This window comes from Oryzias latipes, chromosome 17 (assembly GCF_053564925.1).
Source record: "Oryzias latipes strain Hd-rR chromosome 17, Olatipes_Hd-rR_3.1".
Classification (NCBI taxonomy): Eukaryota; Metazoa; Chordata; class Actinopteri; order Beloniformes; family Adrianichthyidae; genus Oryzias; species Oryzias latipes.
In genome coordinates this window covers 23,535,590-23,556,388 of record NC_136253.1, presented here as the reverse complement: position 1 = coordinate 23,556,388, position 20,799 = coordinate 23,535,590, and the positions used below count along the sequence as shown (strand labels likewise).

At 37.3% G+C, this 20,799-nt stretch overlaps 2 protein-coding genes across 2 annotated transcripts in view; one reads left to right on the top strand and one right to left on the bottom strand.

Annotated features, from left to right (window-relative positions):
- ctnnd2b (catenin (cadherin-associated protein), delta 2b) overlaps window positions 1-5,302 on the bottom strand; it is a 199,455-nt gene extending 194,153 nt beyond the window's left edge. The window contains exon 1 of the mRNA XM_078935532.1: window positions 5,209-5,302. The gene's annotated coding sequence lies outside the window, so the exon portion shown is untranslated. The remainder of the gene's footprint in view (window positions 1-5,208) is intronic.
- Window positions 348-18,899, top strand: lyn (LYN proto-oncogene, Src family tyrosine kinase). Its single transcript, XM_023965386.2, has 13 exons — window positions 348-538; window positions 3,463-3,603; window positions 4,739-4,781; window positions 5,171-5,276; window positions 5,483-5,581; window positions 6,785-6,888; window positions 6,997-7,146; window positions 7,567-7,719; window positions 12,794-12,976; window positions 13,054-13,130; window positions 13,663-13,816; window positions 14,749-14,880; window positions 17,600-18,899. The coding sequence occupies exons 2-13, from the start codon at window positions 3,472-3,474 to the stop codon at window positions 17,800-17,802; spliced, it is 1,536 nt and encodes a 511-aa protein (XP_023821154.1). The 5' UTR covers window positions 348-538; window positions 3,463-3,471; the 3' UTR covers window positions 17,803-18,899.
- The last annotated feature ends 1,900 nt before the right edge of the window (window positions 18,900-20,799 follow it).

The following is a 20,799-nucleotide window of genomic DNA, read 5'->3' as shown; positions in this document are numbered from 1 at the left end:
TAAACCCGCTACTATGATGGAATCTACCTGGATGAATGAGAGTCGTCATAGACATAAATCCATAATTGCACTTTTACGGTTTCGCCACAAGATGTCACTGTTGCATACTTTCATTAAAACAAATTATTCAAGTAAACTTTTAAAGAATTTCTATTTAAGCATTTACCTTTTTATTTGGAATGACTTTTATAAAATATAAACAGTTCTAAACATATTTTGTAAAAAATAATTTGGTCAAACCCATAAAAAATAGAAAATCTGTTCTGCAATAGTGTGGCTGCTGATTATGCAAATAATCATTAGACAATTGTACCAGGAAGTATTGGTTAAAAAAAAAAAGAAAGAAAGAAAAAAGCCCCGGCCAGCTGCTCGTAAGTTCCTCATTCTGGTACAGCAGCAGCATATGAGGCTGTTGACCCACTCGACAAGCCAACGTGCCTGCGGTTACTCTGATGAGGAGCACAAAGAAGGTTTCTGAGGACTACAGGGTTTCCACATACAGGGAAAGCTAATCAAACAGCCATACAGATACTCGCAGGTAAGATGTGTTCATTTTTTAAACAAAATGCTCATTTTACATCATTTCTGAGGTAGGACACATATATGTGACTGGTTAAATGAGTTTCAGTTTGCTCTGGAAAAGATTGACCTTTGAACAGTTTTAAGTGGCTTTTCTCTCAGATTTGTCATTTATTGGCACTTGACGTCCACTGCTTTTTCTACTTCCTAGTATCTCTCCCTCGTTTACTGATAGGGGAAGTGTGTCATTCAGTGGGACTCTGGGTGGGGGGGTTATAGACCTACATCCAGACCATCTAAAAAGACAAGAAAAAAAATCAAACCAAATTTCACTTGGTTTGACATAAAATCTAAAGTGGATCAGAAGCCTCAAATTCAGAATTTTACTTTATTTGCAATATGACTTTGATATTATATAAAATAAGAAATATAACCTTAAAAAGATGGAAGCAGGTCTGTTAATTTCTGAGGAACAGTGTTGATCTTTGTTCAATTTCAATCACACAGAGTAATTGAACTATTTTGATTTTGTATGCTGATTACACTAAACAAGTGAAGCATGAAAAGATTCAAAGTGAAAAAAATATTTTGAATGTTTCTTTTTTCCCAAAAACGGGACAATTTGCCCCGGATCGTAACATAATATGCCGTTTTTAGCCAAAATCCTAACAAAATCTGTGCCGTTTTCTAGGACATAGTTTTTGCAGAGCAGCAGGAGTTCTTTAGAAACTCTGAGTCGTGGACAGGACTGTTGGCGTGAGGCAACCCCGCCCCCCCTTCCCTTCGGCGCAGGGTAGATCACTACCCAAATAGGCTATTTTTCAAACTGCGTTTTTTTCGTCTGGTCCTGATTCACCACATTTTGAATAAAGAAATCCTCAGAAATGTATCTAATATATAAAAATGTATTATTTTTTATGATTTATTATCATAGAGTATTAAACAAAAACATTTACCACACCTGAAATGACACCTGATGTCTTCCTTCTTAACATACTCATCATTATGGTTGAATTGGGGGGGTTGTGTTGGAGAACAGCAGCTCCTCTTATCTTTAGAGGCTGAATTAATAATCAAAATTAAGAACAATGTTATAAATGATCCACGCGACTCAAATAATCTGATTTAGAAAACAATGTAAAACTCTCAAAAAAGGTCTTTTTTATTGTGTCAGCACATATCAGAAAATATGGCAGCTCTAACCACTGAATGGAAAAATAACTTCCTGTCTTCTACTGTTTAAACCCTACAGGTATTTGGGAGACTTTTTTCAACAGCAAACCCTTCAACAAAGCTTAGTTCAGCCTTCCACATAAAACATGACACAGAAACAGAAAGTTAAAAATGGGCAGTTATGACAGACACAAGCACACAATGCACCCGCAGGACATGAACAGGTACTTTCAGACCACATGGTCGTGTGGCATGAAAGCCAGCGTAACACCAGGAACTTACAGCAATTCGCTGGTCCTCTACGCTATCCAGAAAAAAAAGCCATTTTTGGACGCACTTTTATACTAATCGATACACAAAGACATGTCCAAAAGTTAGATAACAATATAAAATCACCCTTTCAATCTATATTTAGACAGTTTCAAGATTTATATTTCAAATTCAGATGCCTTGCAGATGTAAACCTGAGCTTTTGAATACGTTAAACACACAAAAAAGTCCTGTGTTGCTAGTTTTAACGCTACTATAATTGATTGTTTTACATTTTTGTTGTTCTTTATTTCCTGACACTTCTGATTCCCTAATTTAAGACTAACTTTGTGTGTATATACACACAAATATACACTCACACACACAGAGACAGACAGACAGGGATTATCCTTTACATAATGCTATTTTATAGATTGTTTATAGATCAAATACATTGTTTACATGTGTGTAAGGCTGTTAAAGTGTCACTTGTGATCATGCTTATAGAGTTTGATGGAAACTAAACTAAAAGTAAAGGGATTTTTTGGGAATTTCTTTTAACATATCTTTCCATTAGTGAATATTTGATTAGTATAAACGTATGATGTAATTTGGTAATTTATAGATCACTGCTTGTTTGTTTGAATTTAAAAGATTAACTCAAGTTTATTTACTTTAGATAAAGGTATTTATCCAAATTATTAAAAAATACCAACATAGTTTAATGCCTGGCATGAATTTCAGGTGATGGAACGCCATTATTCTTCTGTTCTCATATGTTTTGACATAAAACTGCTTGGCTTTAATAGTTTTTTAGTGATTTCCATTTTTCTTTAATCTGAATATAAAAGTTTTTAATGTTAATGTGAAAAAAAGTGTCACTTCTTTGTACTTCCCAAATAAAATAATACAAATTTGCTTTGATGGGGAGGAATTAATCCTGTGGTTGAATTTTCTGAACTTTGTAACTTAAAAATAAAATAAAAATCCCAAATACCAATAAAATCTATGTTACAACAGATGTTCTTCAAAGCTATGGTTTATTTTAAATCAAATCTGAGGAACTAGAAACACAATTAATTTTCATAAAGAACAGATTTACATTAAAGCCATAGAAGGAGCGGTCATAAAAAAGATTTTAACTGTAAATTATTCTTTAGCATGTGGTAAACCAAAGCCCAACACAGTCAAAACTGTTTTGTGTTGGGGGTTTCATAAAGACTTTCTGTTGTTAACGTGTCAGAACTAAAACCTCAAACTTCTCTACATTTTTTCTGCCTGCTCCTAAATAGAAAATAAACAAAAGAGAACAAAAAAGGAAGTTTACTTTATCAAATAAAGGTGTACTGGAGCAGGCAGGGTACGGCAAGCACCACGGCTTGAAAGCATGTGGCTGTCATCTACGTATCAAAGGGCATTTCTTCACAGCATATTGAATAAATCTGGGTGAGCAATCCTTTGGAATGAACTTTTCGTTTGGGTCGTGGTGAATGTCTTCCTTTTTTCCACTTCCTCCTGCAGGCCGACACAATGGGCTGTATTAAATCCATACTGATAGGAGAACTGACGAATGGGGTGGAGGAGAAGGGCAGCCAGCAGGCTGCACAGACTGACCAAGCGCACTATGTGAGGGACCCAACCTCTACTTCAAAGAGCACCAGGGTGTGTGGCAAAAGACAGTCCCTTTGCTCAACAGAAGTTAGGATTGGCTCCAGCAACCTGAGGACCCCGGGAGGGATTAAAACCCTGTACAGTTTACTACATAAAAGACTAGACTGACGATTTAAATGTTTTTGAATTAGATTTTTGATAAAATCTACATTTAAAAAATTGCAATTTCCTTATTAATGTGAAATGGAATCAATTATCAAAAGTTGGATGATTTTTAATCACAATAATCTTATTTGAAAATGCAAAAATCAGTATTCAGGACAATATTTACTCACTGGCTATGTTCGAATTCCTTCACTACTCACAACACTATATAGTGCGTTCACCACTTTGTAGTGCTGTCCGAATCTACAATTCCAAAATCCAGTGCCCTAGAAATTTCTCAGAAGTCTCTGCAAAAGAACAGTGTGGGTCGATGCTCACTAGACTGGCAAATAAAGACCACAATGCATTGGGTCGGAACAATTTTTTTCCCAAAAAAATGTATTTAAATGTATTTTTTTGATTAAACATTAACATTTTTAACTTCAAAAGAAAGTGGACTCATAAATGATCGTTGCAAAATGCTCATATCAATTAGATTTTCACTTTGTGAAATCGATTACGTCATATCCGCCGTTTAAAATAAAAATAAAAAAATAGTGAGCATGGTGTCTACAATCCAGGGCACTATAGTGCCGTACTATATAGTTCTTGAGTAGTTAAAGGTTAGGGTGGGACTTCGGACAGAGCCACTGTGTAACATTTGATTCACACATATTTAATAAGGTGTTACAGTTTTATAAAGAATTAAATGTCAAGAAATGTATCCTTTTTTCACTACAAAATGTATTTTTTTTTTAAATGAATAACAAAAGATGAGTTAATTTGTCATGCTAATGACATAGGGGTGTAAAAAATGTGTCAAATATAACATGAACGGTCATATGGAGTTCTGGGTTGACTTCATTTCTTAAGAGGGCATCTTAGTTTATTTTTAGTGACATTTTTGCAAAGCAAGTGAGAAAAAGTTTAGTTAAATCAACTTCCCAATCTCAAATGATGACAATGACGACGATGACATTACTAAAATGGAAATGAGCTTTACGAGGCAAAATTCCCATGACTGCTTTTACCGTCTTTGCAGAGTAACTCCCTCCTCCCTGGCCAAGTCTTTCAGAAGTTGGAAGGTACCCCCCTTTATTTTAATCACAGTTTGCATTACTTTACTCACTAAAAACCCCATTTCAAAGTAAAACTACATAAAAGTTTTTAAAAAAATGAGAGACATGGCTAATGTGAAGCAGCTCATTAACTGAAACTTGTTAGTCATTTTTCCTACTTTAAGTCAAGCCGAAAAGAAAAAAAAGACACACAGAAAACTATAAAATGTATCTTTTAACTGGCTTCATTTTTAAGGGAACGTTAAATGTGACATTTAGCCATCATAAATACCTTCCAGGACATGTTTTCTTCCTTTTTTCCACACTTCTGCTAAATTGCTACACTCCATTGTCACCACGATTGTCACCCTTTTCAAAGTGAAAGCTTCTCATCCAACCATTGTTTCCTGTCTTAGAGGAAAACAAATCATACAAAATAGTGATTGGCCTTTACCCGTATGAAGCCGTCCATTCTGATGACCTGGGCTTCAAGAAAGGAGAGAAGATGAAGGTCTTGGAGGAGTAAGTCCATTTTCAGAACGTATCATCTGCAAAATCAAAAACAGCAACTGTTACTATTAGTGAAGAGCTATAAATATGGGTTTTAAAGATGAATGTGTTTGCTATGCTTTAAAAAGAGCCTTTTTTGGCTTTTCTGTTGGTTCAAATAATCAAAAATAAAATCCAGTTGCACTAAATCATCTGATGGGTTTATTCTTCATTCGCAGACGCGGAGAATGGTGGAAAGCAAGATCTCTGACCACCAACAAAGAAGGATTCATCCCGTGCAATTATGTCGCCCAAGCTAACACCATGGAAACAGAGGAGTGAGTACTAGGCCTGCACCAGAAATCACAAATTCTTCGTCATTGTGATAGCCGCCTGTGCGATACATTAATCGCCAATACCACGTAAATTGCAATAAAATGTTTATCGTAAATCAGGGGTGTACAAACGTTTTGGAAATATATAACACATATATATGTGTAATTATGTAGCATATTGGTTTAGTGAATATGTGTGAGGGCAAACCAATAGACTTGTATTCTTTGATCTCTTATAATAACATTAAATGCAAATAAACTGTTTTGACTTTTTTTTTGTGCGCAATGGGAAACTTTTCATTTCTTCACATAGAACAGGAATACATCTAAATACATTTTTACCTAAATTTCTGTGAATTTCATATTTAAAGACTTAAAATGGGGTTTTGAAATGTTACACATTACAATTAAAGCTCTACATTTAAATCATGTGAACAGGGAAATAACACATATAGTAACCTTTTTCAGAAGTACAAAACACTGTGGAAATAAATTTTGCTGAAATAGCATAGATATCCAAGATGCTTGGTTTGGAAGAATAGATTATAGTTTCATCTGCATAGAGCTACGTGAAAGTGTCACAGAAGGGTCCTGCGACAGTGTTGCCACGTGTTTACGACAGCTAATGACAGAATTTAGCCAATCACAATCAAGAAATAGTACACACAGCTTTTAAAGAAAGCTATATTAATGATATTTCAATAATGATTTCATGACAGGAACCTGCAGACCTGTGGAAAATTTAAATGTGGGCCGGACTTTGGACATGTCTGCCTTAAATGTTTACATACATGCTAAAGCAATATCATGGCAGCTTCAAGTATTTAACGAATCAAATATATGTCGTTATGCATGTAACCAATCGGATGGGCCTCTTCACAACATTGACAAATCAAATGGAGCCCTTTTAGGTTAGATACCCGCCTTCTCCGCGACGTGGGTCATTTGGATTATAGTTGACTTTTATTTAGATAAAACTGTTGCAGTGAAATAGAAATAATACATATTAGTTGTTTTTCATTTTTCTGTATTGCAAGTCATGTCGTCATCGCAATACTGACCACTAATATCGCACATCGCAAGTTTTCCTAATACCACGCACACCCTTGTGTGGACATCTATTTGGCGTCTTCTTGCTGTAATCCTTCTCAAGCTTTTCTACAACGTTCATCTTGATGTGACTGGACTGTTCCGTCCTCCTTTCAGGTGGTTTTTCAAAGACCTCACACGGAAGGATGCTGAGAGACAGCTGATGGCGCCAGCAAACAAACCGGGTTCTTATCTCATCAGAGAGAGCGAAACATCAAAAGGTTCTTACAACCGTTTTCTTTCACAAATACTCTGTTTGCACATCTAGAATCATCCGCTCATATCTTATGGCATCCTTTTTTTTTTCTTCATCATTTGCTTGTCGTCAGGGAGTTACTCGCTGTCGATAAGAGACAGGGACAACCAAGGCATGGACTTAGTAAAACATTACAAGATCCGGAAGCTAGATAACGGGGGCTTCTTCATTTCTCCTAAAATCTCCTTCAACGACATTGGCAGCATGGTCAAACACTACCACAGTGAGTATGGCTCTGCAGTAGCAGAGGAAAACCTGTTCATCTACTGTGACAATGACCTCATGCTTCACTGGCTCGCCCTCCAACTAACTTGATTCCTGCAGCAGAAGTTGCAGGACTTTTCTTCTCTTTACTTGGTACTCTTTGTAGACAGATATGTAGACAGTTATGTACACATTGATCGCAGATCATTTTTTGTTTTATCAATCGTTTTTTTGGGAGGGCATCTACAAGGTTTTTTCATTATCAGTTAGCCGTTAACATTTACTTCCAGCTTTTATGCAAAACAAGAATAATTGCTTCCTGCGTTACTTTGCATTACAGAGCCCGAGGACTGATTCACTGTTAAAAAAAAAGAAAAGAAAAACAAAATCCAACTGATAAAAAAGGAGCTCTGACACAAAGAATTTGTATGTCTTTTAGGCAAAGCGGATGGCCTGTGCCGAAAGCTGGAATCCCCTTGTGTGAAACCCAAAGCGCAGAAGCCATGGGCTAAAGATGCCTGGGAGATTTCCAAAGATTCAATAAAAATGGTGAAGAAGCTGGGAGCCGGGCAGTTTGGAGAAGTCTGGATGGGTGGGTAGATCTTTTTATCTGCAGATTGTATTCATAAAATTCCTTAGCTAATTTTTGACAAAGTTTTTCTTATCCATAATCTAGCTTTCAGTCTTTCTCAACCTTAAAAGTGACCAAAAGGAGTATTACAACCTGTTGATGCAATACAATGTCTTAAGCCTCTAGTTTGAGAAACGTCACCTAAACTATAAGTTAGATGTTCTTGAGAGTCAGTGTTGTTTGTAGTATAGTGCCACAAAGAATGTCCTAGTTGATATATGAGGGGTTTTTTCTTAATCGGTTAATTATTTACTCCAAAGATTTCAGAAAGTTTGACTTCCTGGATTTCACACCTTGATTTGTGGAACTGATACATTTTACACACGTTTGTGACAAGAAAACTAAGAAAAAAGACGGTTTATAGTGTCCAATATTTAAATGATTGTTGTTTTCATGACCACTGCATGGTGGTGTAGAAGTAAGAAAAAATAAAAAAGGCTGTGGTTTATATGCCTTTTGTAACCCTTGTGCTATCCTAGGCACTTTAACATTGGGGAGTTGGGTCATCTAGACCCACTAGACGCTGAACCTTTTCTTCAATGATTCGTGATCTACACTGGTGTCCATGGATTACATGAAATCTTTCCACCTTTATCCACCTTTGTCATGGTAGGGAGAACACGTCAATGCAAGGATCGGGTCATCTGGACCCCAACGGATAGCACAAGGGTTAAATAGTTTGCATGTCCACCTTGTGAATGCGTGAGGATTTTTATGAAACTCATGTTTAAAGCTGAATGATAATCTAATTTTTAGGCTTTTAAATGACATATTGTGGTAACTGCACTAATGGTGCACATTTGATATTGTTTTAGGACCTTTTTACATGAGATTCCCATAGCATGAAATCATAAGTAATACATGAATCACTGTGGTTTGGTCTTGGATGTAATTTTTAAGAAGCTGCCATATTCACTCCTTAGACACTATTATGCAGGCGTAAACACCCTCAAGCTACTAAACCACCCCACTGTACTTGGCCTCTGCACACAGGAACAGGCTTTGATAAAAACAAAAAGCTGTTTTCTGGTCGTCTTTATACGGTGGCCCTGAAGTTCAAATCACATCAACTCATCACTTTACGCAAAAACATAAAGATCACAACAACAACTACTAAAAAGACAAAATATATATGTATTTTTTTAATTTCCTTTTTAGAAATCAAAACAAGATTACAGAAATCTAGATGAAATATATATAAAAAAAAGAAACAAAATAAGAAACCAGAAAAAGCATTAAGTATTATGTGACATCACTGTTTGGATGATGGCGTTTGACTTTTAAAGAGGAGGGAAAGTAGAGTGTTTTTCCTGAACTGTGCGAAAAGTTGATTGAGCAATCACCAAACTTTTGCAGTGGGTGTGGCCAGAAGCTTATAGTAATATCATCTGTGAAAGGATATTGCCAAATAACTTCCGATAAACAAACGTCATCATCCAATCAGCATTTCATTTTGATTCCTGGAAATTAGTTTTGTTTTCCGAAACGTTCCTTTTTTTTATTTCAGTTCATGTGTTTGGAATTAAGTTTAGATTTCTAAATGATTTTCTTTTTTAATTGTTGTTCATTGAGTGATTTGCACTTCAGGGCCACCATATCATTACTATCTTTATGACTTTACAGTATGAGATTCTGAACTGTGACGCGGATCAGTGTAGGTTGTTCAGTCAACTTTGTTTTGATTAAATTCAAACATATTTTTTTTATTTACGAGGCTGACAATATCCGTCTATTTTCTATTTTTTATTTTTTTTAACTCTAGATTTTTTCCCTTTTAAATCAAAATGAAGGTATTATGTGTGATTTATTGTGGTTCAACCTTCCCCTCCTTTGCTTTAAAGCCATGGTTGCAGAAGTCAACAGTTCAGAGAAGTTCCTTTTCCCTGTAATTCATAAAAAATAAAAAAACAACATTAGAAAAACAATGCTGCCCGCAAAGCTTCCAATATGTTGTTTTATTGATTCCTAATTTCCATAGCTTTTCTGTGACCTTATGTCAGTTAGCCTTTTAAATTCCTTTAGCGTGTGTTTCTTGTATACTCGAATGATGACGTAAGAACGTGACTGTTGTACTTCTACAAACCAGGTGGAAGTACACTATATGAGAACAGGGTCAGCAAACAGCTTTACTGGTTTATAAAAGTGCTTTACAGGTGAGTCCCTGAATACTAAGGATGCCACAATTCTTGTTTTAAAACCAAACTGTAGGGTTTCGCTTTGTCTGTACATTTAAACTTAAAAAAAGTGGTTCAATAGATGTGTAACTGGGTTTTATGTTGTGTTTACAGGGTGTTGTAACATCGTCATATGGGTTCTGTTTGTTTTCAGATCTTTAGTTTTGTTTGTGCAATTGAACTTAAAATAAAAAGTAAAAAATAAAACTGAGCCATATGTTACACCATTAAACGGAATCATGGAGAAAGTGTATACCCACCATATCCCATTAGGTTTAGGTTTAAAGTGTAAAATGCGTATTGGGCTAAATTTAAGGATTTTTTATTTATTTGGGGTTTTTTTTACATTACACAAGGCTTAGTTTAGGCCAACTGAAAGGTACTTTTCTATGTTACTTGCCTATTAGCACATTTAAAAAAGGTTTTTCTGAAGTAGTTCATTAGAAATGATTTTCAATATACAAATCATATATCGAACAGAGTCAAAACCGTGACCCAACAATTAACATTTAACCCTTGTGCTATCCTAGGCACTTTAACATTGGGAGTTGGGTCATCTAGACCCACTAGACAGTGCTCTGAACCTTTTTTCTTTAATGATTTGTGATCTTCACTGGTGTCCATGGATTACATGAAATCTTTCCACCTTTATCCACCTTTGTCATGGTAGGGAGAACACGTCAATGTAAGGGTGGGGTCATCTAAGATAGCACAAGGGTTATACTGGATCGTGAATAAAGTTTTTTTTTTGTGTGTGTGTGAATAAAGTGTATTGTTGCATCTCTACTGAGTACACATGCAGGGTTTTGGTTTTTTAGTACAGCCATCAGTGAAATGTAGACGGAGGGGGGTTACATTCCTCTAGGGGACTAAATGTTCTCACGCTTTGTCATTCTGTATGCAGATGATATTGTTATCTTCAGCCTTTGTGGCACTGGCTCCCAACAGATATTTAAGGTGTGCCCATGATATAGCATGGAGTGTAAGATCAAGTTTAATGAAACGTATCCAGCTCAGTTTTCCTTCATGACACCCACAGAGGTATTGTACCCTGGTCACGTCCTTTGTGTGGATGTTTGCTGCAGACGCTGTAAAATCGTGTGCAGAGGTTGATGCGTATAGGTTCGTATAGATGCTATCAGCTTCCGCCTCCAGGTGCCAAGATGGAGAGCTGATAGTCGGGGAGTTTATTTTTCTCACAGGTGCTCTTGTGTGGAGCTGTTCTGTACTGTGGAGGTTTGACTCATCCAGACAGAGAATTTTTTGTACAGTTACTTTTTATTATTATGTTTTTTAATTCAAGTTTTTTTGTAAATGTATGTGTGTATTCTATTTATGTTCTTTTTCTCGGGGTGAAAGATACATATAAGAAAATGTAAGCTTAAAATAGCATGTCTGTTTGTCTCTCTTTATTCAAATCACTGTGAATCAGGAGTAGATGAGAAATGCTGTTTATAAAGACTTGATTTGAGATGTAGAAATTATGCTTTGCAGGCAAAAAATGTCCTGCTCCGCTCAAACAGAGAGTTCTGGGAAAGGGAAGGGGTGCGGGGTAGCTCTGTCTACACCAACAGTCACACCCACAGAGGCAAATTTCTAATGAACTACTGCAGAACTCAGGTCTTTTGATTTGGGCTAAAACTGCATAGTCATAATCAAAAGACCGCTTTGACATTAGATCAAAAGAGGATTGCAGTGGGTCTTTAACCATGACTGGGTTAAATGATAAAAAAAAAAAGTTTTTATTTCATTTTTTGAGAGTCAATAGCTGATTATTTAGAATTACTCAGTTGGTTTTAAACATCTGTTTTGTCTGTTTTACTTCAATAATTAGCTAAACATATTTTAGTAAGTTCGACATATGGCTGATTACTACATTATTTCATAAATGGCTTTTGTTCATGAGGAAGGAATCGCCATATTTTGCTTCACAGTTGGGTTTTAATCTCTTAAGATCAGGCGTCCACATGCGCGGACATTCCTATCCTACGACCCAGGAAGCCCGTCGCCGTCTCACCAAAAACCTTCACTCCAACTTCCTGTGTGGCTTCTGCGCCGCCGCGGTGCCGAGCTTTTTTTTTGGGGGGGGATTTGGGCTTATATTACCACCAAGAAATCCTGCTTTATTGGGGCCATGTGACTACATGTTTGATCGGGTCTTAAGAAGCTAAAGATCTTTCCCTTCCATAAACTCCTTATATTTATCTACACTTGAAAAATACTTTTTTTTCATTTAGATTTTCTAATAAACATCTAAATACACAGGATAAAAGGAAATAGTGATAGTGTGTTGTTCACAGTGTGGGTTTGAAATATCTTTATGCAACACAAACCAAATGATCAAAATCAGATGATTGTAGTGCAACACTAACAATTCATTACTCTTAGACTACAGAAGAGCAGTGACTGTATAAGAGAACTGGAACGACTTCCTGCTCCCATGAAATGAAGTCAATCCCGTCGCCATTTTATGAATGACAATAATTCGTCAACAGAAGTCTATGCAATTTTAGCTTATTGGAACCAACAGGTACTTCCTGTTTGGAACGCGAGGGGGGAAGGGGGGTCACTCATATACAGTTGGTGCATAAAAATAAACCTAACAGCAACATCTTTTTTCTTATCTCTGTTTGCAGACAGAGAAAAACACAATGACACCAAAATATCCTCTTGCTGTTGACCTTTCTATGTTTGAAACACACTGACGAATCTTTGCACAATTAATGCAGTTGAAACAACCCGTTTTGTCTCCCTTCCAGCTACTAACTTAGCATTAACGGTCACGAGTCCAAATCTAACCTAAAGACTAAATTTATAACGTTTATAGACCCAACCATTTTCTGTTTGTTTTTTTTCTCCAGCATACTACAACAATACAACCAAAGTCGCTGTGAAGACGCTGAAGCCGGGCACCATGACAGTGGAAGCTTTCCTGGAGGAAGCCAACATCATGAAGACCCTCCAGCACGAGCGGCTGGTGCGCCTCTATGCTGTGGTCACCAAGACGGAGCCCATCTACATCATCACAGAATACATGGCAAACGGTGACTGTCCTCTTTGCTATCGCACAGCTGTCGGAACAAAGTCACTAATGTGTTTGTCAAATTCTATTTGACTTTAGGAAGTCTTTTAGACTTTTTAAAGAGCGAGGTGGGCGGCAAACTGCAACTACCGAAACTTATCGATTTCTCAGCACAGGTATGTTTTCTTCTAATTGTCCATCAAGTTTTTACCTTCTTTAGACCCACTCCGACCATCTTTTGACCTGCTTTATGCCGTTTTTAGCCAAAATCAAAAAAAACCTGTGTTGTTTTCTAGGACATAGTTTTCGGCAGAGTGGCACTAGTTCATTAGAAATTCACCTTTGAGTTGTGGGAATCACCACCAGCGTAGAGTAAGCCTCTCCCCATTTCCCGTCATCCAAATTGGAGTTATTCAGCCGTACAGTTTTAAGCCAGATGCCAGCTAAGATGTGGAAAATGAAGACGTACATGGATCTAGTGAATGGGGCTGGGCGTTGGGGCGTCTATGTCTCAGTTACAGGCTTTTTTGGTCTGCTCCTAATTCCCAAAAAATTGAATAAAGATATACTCAGAAATGCAATCTTGAGCTTAATGTTCTTTATATATTTCCTCCATCATGAGAAAAATGACACAAGAACATGTAAAAAAAGAGTGGGTCTATAAGTGAAGGCACAGAGTAAAGAATCTTTTCCTGCTGGTTGTTTCAGATTGCAGAAGGGATGTCGTTTATTGAAAAGAGGAACTACATCCACAGAGACCTGAGGGCGGCGAACGTACTGGTCTCTGAGAGTCTGCTGTGCAAAATCGCAGATTTTGGTTTGGCTAGAGTCATAGAGGATGATGAGTACTCAGCCAGGGAGGGTAAGTTGTCCACAATCATACCAGAAATAGTCTATGTTCCCATCCAGCGTGATCACATAATGACACGCCACTTCTCAAACTTGGTGAAGGTGAAATAGAAACGGACCGTCGTGCTGTCTGAGTAGATGGTTTCAGTTTTAAATCTGGTGGCGGAATTTTTGGTTTCACAACTATTATTATTAGAACGGCTGATGATTTTAAAACCAAAGACACGCTCCATTTTTCAGTCACTTCAAAAACTGACATTTAACAAACAGAAATATCTGAATTTAAAATTTAAACAAAATGGGGAAAAAAAGTATTTTTTAGAATTTCAAAAAACTCAAAAACTAATAATCTTATCTTATATTAGTCCCAGCTGTGCTATTAAAAAAACAAACCAAATGAATTCAGAAAGACACACGTTTGTCTGGTTGTGTTTTAGGAAAACTGAAGAAAAGAAAGAAGTATTTTAGAAAAGAGATTTAAGTAAGAGAAGATTTTCTGGAATTATTCACTAAGCTAAACTGCTAGATGACAGCGTTTTTGATCAGAAAAGCTCCCAAAATGCAAAAGTTTACTACAGATTTTTCAATGCTTATAGATGACAGAAAAGGTGTCTGAAGCACTGAATCTACCAGACACTTGAGTTATAACAAAAGTTACTCTAGTTCTCTGTTTTTATCCATAAATAGAAAAAAAAATGAAATTACATAATTTTTTCCCCCCCTTTTTTCGTTTTGTTATTTTACGCTTAAAATTTGAAACACTAAAATATATCAAATAAACTAAAGTGGGTGTTTTTTATGGTCATAAAAAGAAACTATTCAGTTCACCAATCTGATACAGTCAGTACTAATGGAGGGCGTAAGAATAAACCCGAGAGCAGACGCATATACCAGAATTGCACAAGCGAGCTAGTTCACAAATGTTTTACTCCATGCTCTCCTTAGGAGCCAAGTTCCCCATCAAATGGACGGCTCCCGAGGCCATCAACTATGGAAGCTTCACCATCAAATCAGACATGTGGTCGTTTGGAGTCCTGCTCTATGAGATCATCACCTTCGGGAAGATTCCGTACCCGGGTAAATATGTCACCAACAAGCTTCCGTACAAAATGTGCTCATTTTATTCTAATTATTTTAAAGACACCAGATTAGTATGTACATTTCAGGGGCAGAGCTACATGGGGCCAAGAGGGGGCAGCTGCACCCGCCCCTCCCCCCAACAAAAAGCTTTGCCCCCCAATTTTTCAGTCAATATTATCACATTTTTGACAAAAATGAAGAAATACTCAACACAAGTTTCAAAAAGAACATAAGGTATATTTTTACGTTAAATGAATTTTTAAAAAAAACAGTGACAGACAGAAAAAAAAGATCCTTTTGTTGCATTTCTGGTGTTTTACCATCCTCCCAGTCTTCTGGCCCCCTCCCCCTCGTGTAAAAATGTTTTAGCTCCGCCCCCTGGTACATTTTTTGGAAGTCTCTTTAGTAACAGAAGTTATTTTCCTTCATGATCAATTTTTAAACTGTTGGCACTTCCATGACTTGAAAAAGGACGCCACCCATGCGTCACTACCAAATCCGACTCCCTCACTGATCAAAGTTCAACCTGGTTTTACTTTCACATGTTTTCAATGGATACAAGTTTTGTTCGCAGAGCCCAAAGACAGTCGTAGAAAACCGTGTTTCTGCACAGGAACGCGAGAGTTCTGGAAGCCCGAAACGCACATTTACATTGACTTTTTATCGGAAGTTGTCACTTGAACACATGTTGCCGAGGGCAGCAGGTTATTGCTGCGTTTGGAGGCAACTTGAAGACGGCAGAGTGTGGGGACTCGTGAAAAATATATTCCAGATGGACCGTTCAATCTACACTAAAGGACAGAATATTCAGAAATGTAAGCTTGGATAATGATAAACCTCAGACAAAAAAGGCTGAAACTAGGATTTAAGATTGTTTACAGGAGAGAGTGTCAGAAACCCTTGGCTTCATTCCTGTGGAAAATAATTGACTCACACTGAAATCAAACAGCAAGCGAGGCACATTTCCACCAACATAAGTCACAGAAATGTGAAGTCCTATAGAATATCATCTAAAAAATATTATTACTCTTTGATGTGTCTCTTTCCAAAAATATCATGGGATCTCCTGATTGTGGCGCTTTTTAGTTTAAAAACCACATTTATCTTTTAAAAGTTTGGTATTATCTATTTGACTGAATAATTACATTTGTTAAGTTTAAAGAATCGACAATTATCACATAAATGTTCAGACATACACGGTGTTTACTTATTTTAATAATATTAGGAATTTGTGCCTGTATTTCAATAATTGGAAAACTCAAAATAACATAAAAATTTGTCAACATTTTGTAAAACATTATCTCGCATTGAAAGTAGCATAAATGTATTTTAACATTTTGACCAGACTATAAAGTGGTTTGGCATAACTTGACTCTTTGCTGCCCCCTTCTGTTGAGTATCGCTTCCTGCACCTCATGCACCCTCCCACAGTCACTTTCATCCCACCCCACCTGCACTTTGCCCATTTGTATGGGGTAAATGTAGGATCAAATTAAAGTGAATGTGGGGAAAAACAGATTGAGAATTTAAAATAGTTTTAACTTGAAAATACGCATTGTAGGGCTGCACTGTGGGACAGTGGTTAGCGCTCTTGCCTCACAGCAAGAAGGCCCCTGGTTCAAGTCCCGGATGGGGGACCTGAAGACAGAACGGGTCCTTTCTGTGTGGAGTTTGCATGTTCTCCCCGGGCATGCGTGGGCTTCCTCCCACCATCCAAAAACATGCTTCATAGGTTAATTGGTCACTCCAAATTCTCCATAGGTGTGAATGTGAGTGTGCATGGGTGTGTGATATGTGTGACCCTGGGACAGACTGGCAACCTGTCCAGGGTGTTCCCATGCCTTTGCCCATAAGTGGCCGGGATAGGCTCCGTGACCCCGAAAGGGATAAACGAAAGAAAATGAATGAATGAATGAGTATTAAATTTAAAACGTAAAGAAGTCAAATTTTAACCAAAAACCGATACCAAAAAAATGTTTATTTGTATTTTCTACTTTTTTTCCCTCTCTCTCTTTGTTTTCTGTTCACAGTTTCTGTTTCAATTCAGTTTTCAAGTTTTGCATGGAGGCGTGGCTTTGAGTTAATTAGCTACCAGGACATGATTTCCCATGATTACCAAAGAGGTTATGGTAATGTGAGGCCTTTTCTGCTCCGGAACAATGTCTGTTCATGTAAAGGTTTGAAATTTGAGGGTTTAAACAAGAGGGAGAAGTGTGAAAATGTGTAATGAGGAGTCTCCTCTGTTAACAGATAGGAAATCTTGACCTGGTAGCCAATGAGCTCAAGGCCCCGCCTCCACGTCAAAATAGGATCAGCTCAGTAGCCAAAACTTGAAAACTGAATTGAAACTGAAAACTGAGAACGGGAGGGAGAAACAAGAAAATGAAGTTTATAATGCATTTAAACATTATTGTTTCATCTTGTAACAGTCTTAAATAAAATTTTCTTTTTATAATTTGTAATCATTTTTTTCAATTTTCAATATTTCTTTTAAGTTTACTTTTTTTTTCATTTTTAATGAGAACCTTTTGAGGTCAAAACTGTTTTCAATTTTTCTTTTCAAATTGTCAATGTCTTGTTTTGTTTTCAATTTTGTTTTTTAAATTTACAATCTGTTTTCTTTTTTTTTTCAATCACTTTAAGATAATCCTAATTTGATAACCATACATTTGTCTCACACGTCCCATGTCTGTCTGCACGTCTTCGTTGTCTCCAGGAATGACTAAAGGAGAGGTGGTGTCGTCGATTCAGCGAGGCTACAGGATGCCCCGCCCCGAAAACTGCCCCACTCAGCTGTACGAAATCATGACGTCCTGCTGGAAGTTCCGACCCGAAGACCGACCCACCTTTGAATACATGCAGAGCGTCCTGGATGACTTTTACACAGCCACGGAGGACCAGTACCAGCACCAACCATAGAGACTTACACATTCTACAATACTTTTTTGTACATAGTTTCAAAATAGTATGTATTTATACTGGCTTCATTCTCTGTCTAAATCTGTCATCTGTGAACATAAATCTCTTAAAGCATAATCTGAGGCCCCAGAGATTTGAATTATGTACAGGAAAGGTTAAGATTATAAATAGCAGGCTTTGTATTTTTAATTTTCTGATTCTAGCATGCTGTAAAAAAAAAGCCTTTGAATATGTGATTTTTCTATTAACTAACATCTCCTCTTCCAGAGGAGACTGAACACTTGTCATAAAAAAGACATCTATAGGCTACTATTTTCTGAAAATCAAAGAACATATCCTTTATATTTTTTAACCTGAAACAATAAACTTTGTGTCTTAATTTAAAATAACTGAAGAATTGGAAGAAAATTGTCATCCAAAACAATCTGATGTGACATATATATACACATTTCAATTCATCTCAATTTTTTTTTTTTATATAGCCCAAAATCACAACAGTTGACTCAATGGATAGTTTTCTTGTCATTTGAGCCATACAGGCATTCATAAATAAATAAACAAATCCGAAAATAAAATTTGAAATGTCATTATAAACTAAGAATCAAATATTCATTTATACAGATTTGTCTTTGTACATGTACATTTTTTTTTTTTTTAGAATAGAACAGGGTTTTGGAGTATTGTTTTGAACAATTAACTGAATTTCCACACTATAAGGCACGCTTAAATGCCTTTTCTTTTTTTTTTTTTTTGGTGCCTTATAATCCAGAACTCCTTATACATGGATTCATTCTGGTTGTTCTCACTGATCTCGAAGCAATTTTGAAACTGCACTCTGTTAAAATGTTTGGTTGGATGTTATTCTGAGTACGCTAACACAGCTAACATGTAGCAATGTTCTGTTCGACTGTTTTTTTTTCTCCACACGTTACTAACAAGGTAGTCAGAGTTTTTTTCCGTTTAGTAAATAAGGTTGGTGGTAACAGGTGTTGTGAATATGCTAACGTGGCTAATGCTAATGCGGCTGACGTGTAGCGTGTTACAAACAAGTTCTAGTTTCCATGAACACAGTTAATAAAGTCTGACTGACTGACTTATTTCTGACTCTTTCGATTCATTTAATGCAGTTTATAGTTAAATTCGGCTTAAATATGATATAAAAAAATAGAAAAAAATAAATAAAAATAGACCACTCATTGAAGGTCCGCCTTAATCTGGTACATCTATAGTGTGAAAAATTCAGACTAAATAAATGGAATAACAGAATGGAATATATAGTAACACTTACTTTCATTATATAAAAAAGTTTTTAATATATATATCAAGGGCATTTTGAAAATGTAATTCTTTTGATTCATACATAAACAAAAATGCAGCCATATGAGGGCACAATCCGGTACTTTTGCGTGCCAATCCTAAATTGGGTAAATGCAGGTACTTGTGTCAGAACGGGTATCCAACAAAATCAAAGGCCGACAGAATGTGACAACAGAACTTCCTTACCTGATCGGCTGTAGACCGGGTTTAACAACAAATGCCAGCGGGGTAAATGTGGAAATCGGACAACTGGCGTCTCACCTACTTCAAAGGTGAAGTAGGTGAGACGCAGGTGTGTTGTTTGGATTTTTCATTTCTTCAACCCCCCAAACGGGCACAAGGAGGTTGTTAAAGCTGTTCAACTGATAAGAAGGTGCTCTTTGCACTCCGCCTGATTGTTAGAAACAAGGAAATTAGACAATCAGATCAGCAAAGTTTGTCTGACCATCCTACAGGTGTACTATGAGCACTTTACGTATCACCTCCACACCCTGTGCGTGCGGCATTTACGTGGGGTCAATAAGGAGTCAGTACATGCACCTCACTAACGACTAGAGTGTGGCATAAGTCACCGTACAACATATACAAATACATATACCACATGCACAACAATGGTACATTCCATTTTCATGACGTCCCTTGTGGTGCTTCTTGAACCTCGCGGTGGCTGCAGGATACATCTGCGCTCCCCTTGTGATGAGGCAGTTCTTCTCTGCGACACTCCATGGCCCGGACAACCCAGGGGCTCATAGCACCCATACGTGACAACCCCTTTATGGGTGCATGTGACTAAGGCATTGAGTACTCCAGGTCAACAGTCCAGAGATACAGAGGTTGTGTCCGAATTCCTTTACTACTCACCACATAGTCCATAATTATATAGCCCCTTTGCCAGTTTGTAGAGCTGTCTGAATCAACAAATCCAAAATTTCCCAAGTCTCTGCGAAAAACCAAAATGCTTCAAAACTCACTAGATTGGCCAATATAGACCCCATGCATTACATTTGAACAAATTTTGTAAAAATAAATAAATGTTTTTGTATTTTAAACTATCCATTTTTACCGTCAGTACACAGCGGCTGCATAGTCTTCGTAAAATATTCATATTTATTTCGTTCTTACTTTGTGGAATCTGTAACATCATAAAATCCAGGGCACTTGATAGTCCCACGTCATTTTTTGTTAGTTAGAGAGTGGGGAGGGAATGTGGACATAGCTAAAGTGTGGTGGGGGAGAGGTGAAAAGTGTGTGCAAGCAGGTTGGAAGGGTGGAGGAAAGTTGTAGGCGTGAGATAAACGAGTGTCAGCTCGAATAAATGGTAAGGTGGAGAAGACTGGTGAAAGCAGTCGAACCTTCTTAGAATCTTTGTGTGTGAGACATGGTAGCCGTCAGTTTAGCAGGAAACTACCGAGTTTGCCCTCATCCATTCCCAGCCGCTCACCCTGCCTGTATGAGTCCAACTCCCGCGTCCGCTCTGCAGCGTCGGCGCGCGGACACACCCACTCCTCCTCAAAGGGCGCGCGCCGCTCATTCACCCGACCACTCCAAAACACGAATTCATGCTGTCTTCACTTGCCGTCCACACCACATCGATGTTTTTTTTAACGATTGCTAAGGATCCACTCGTGATAAAAAGTAAAACACACAATTCATTCACTGATGTGGGAGGAGCGCGCGGAA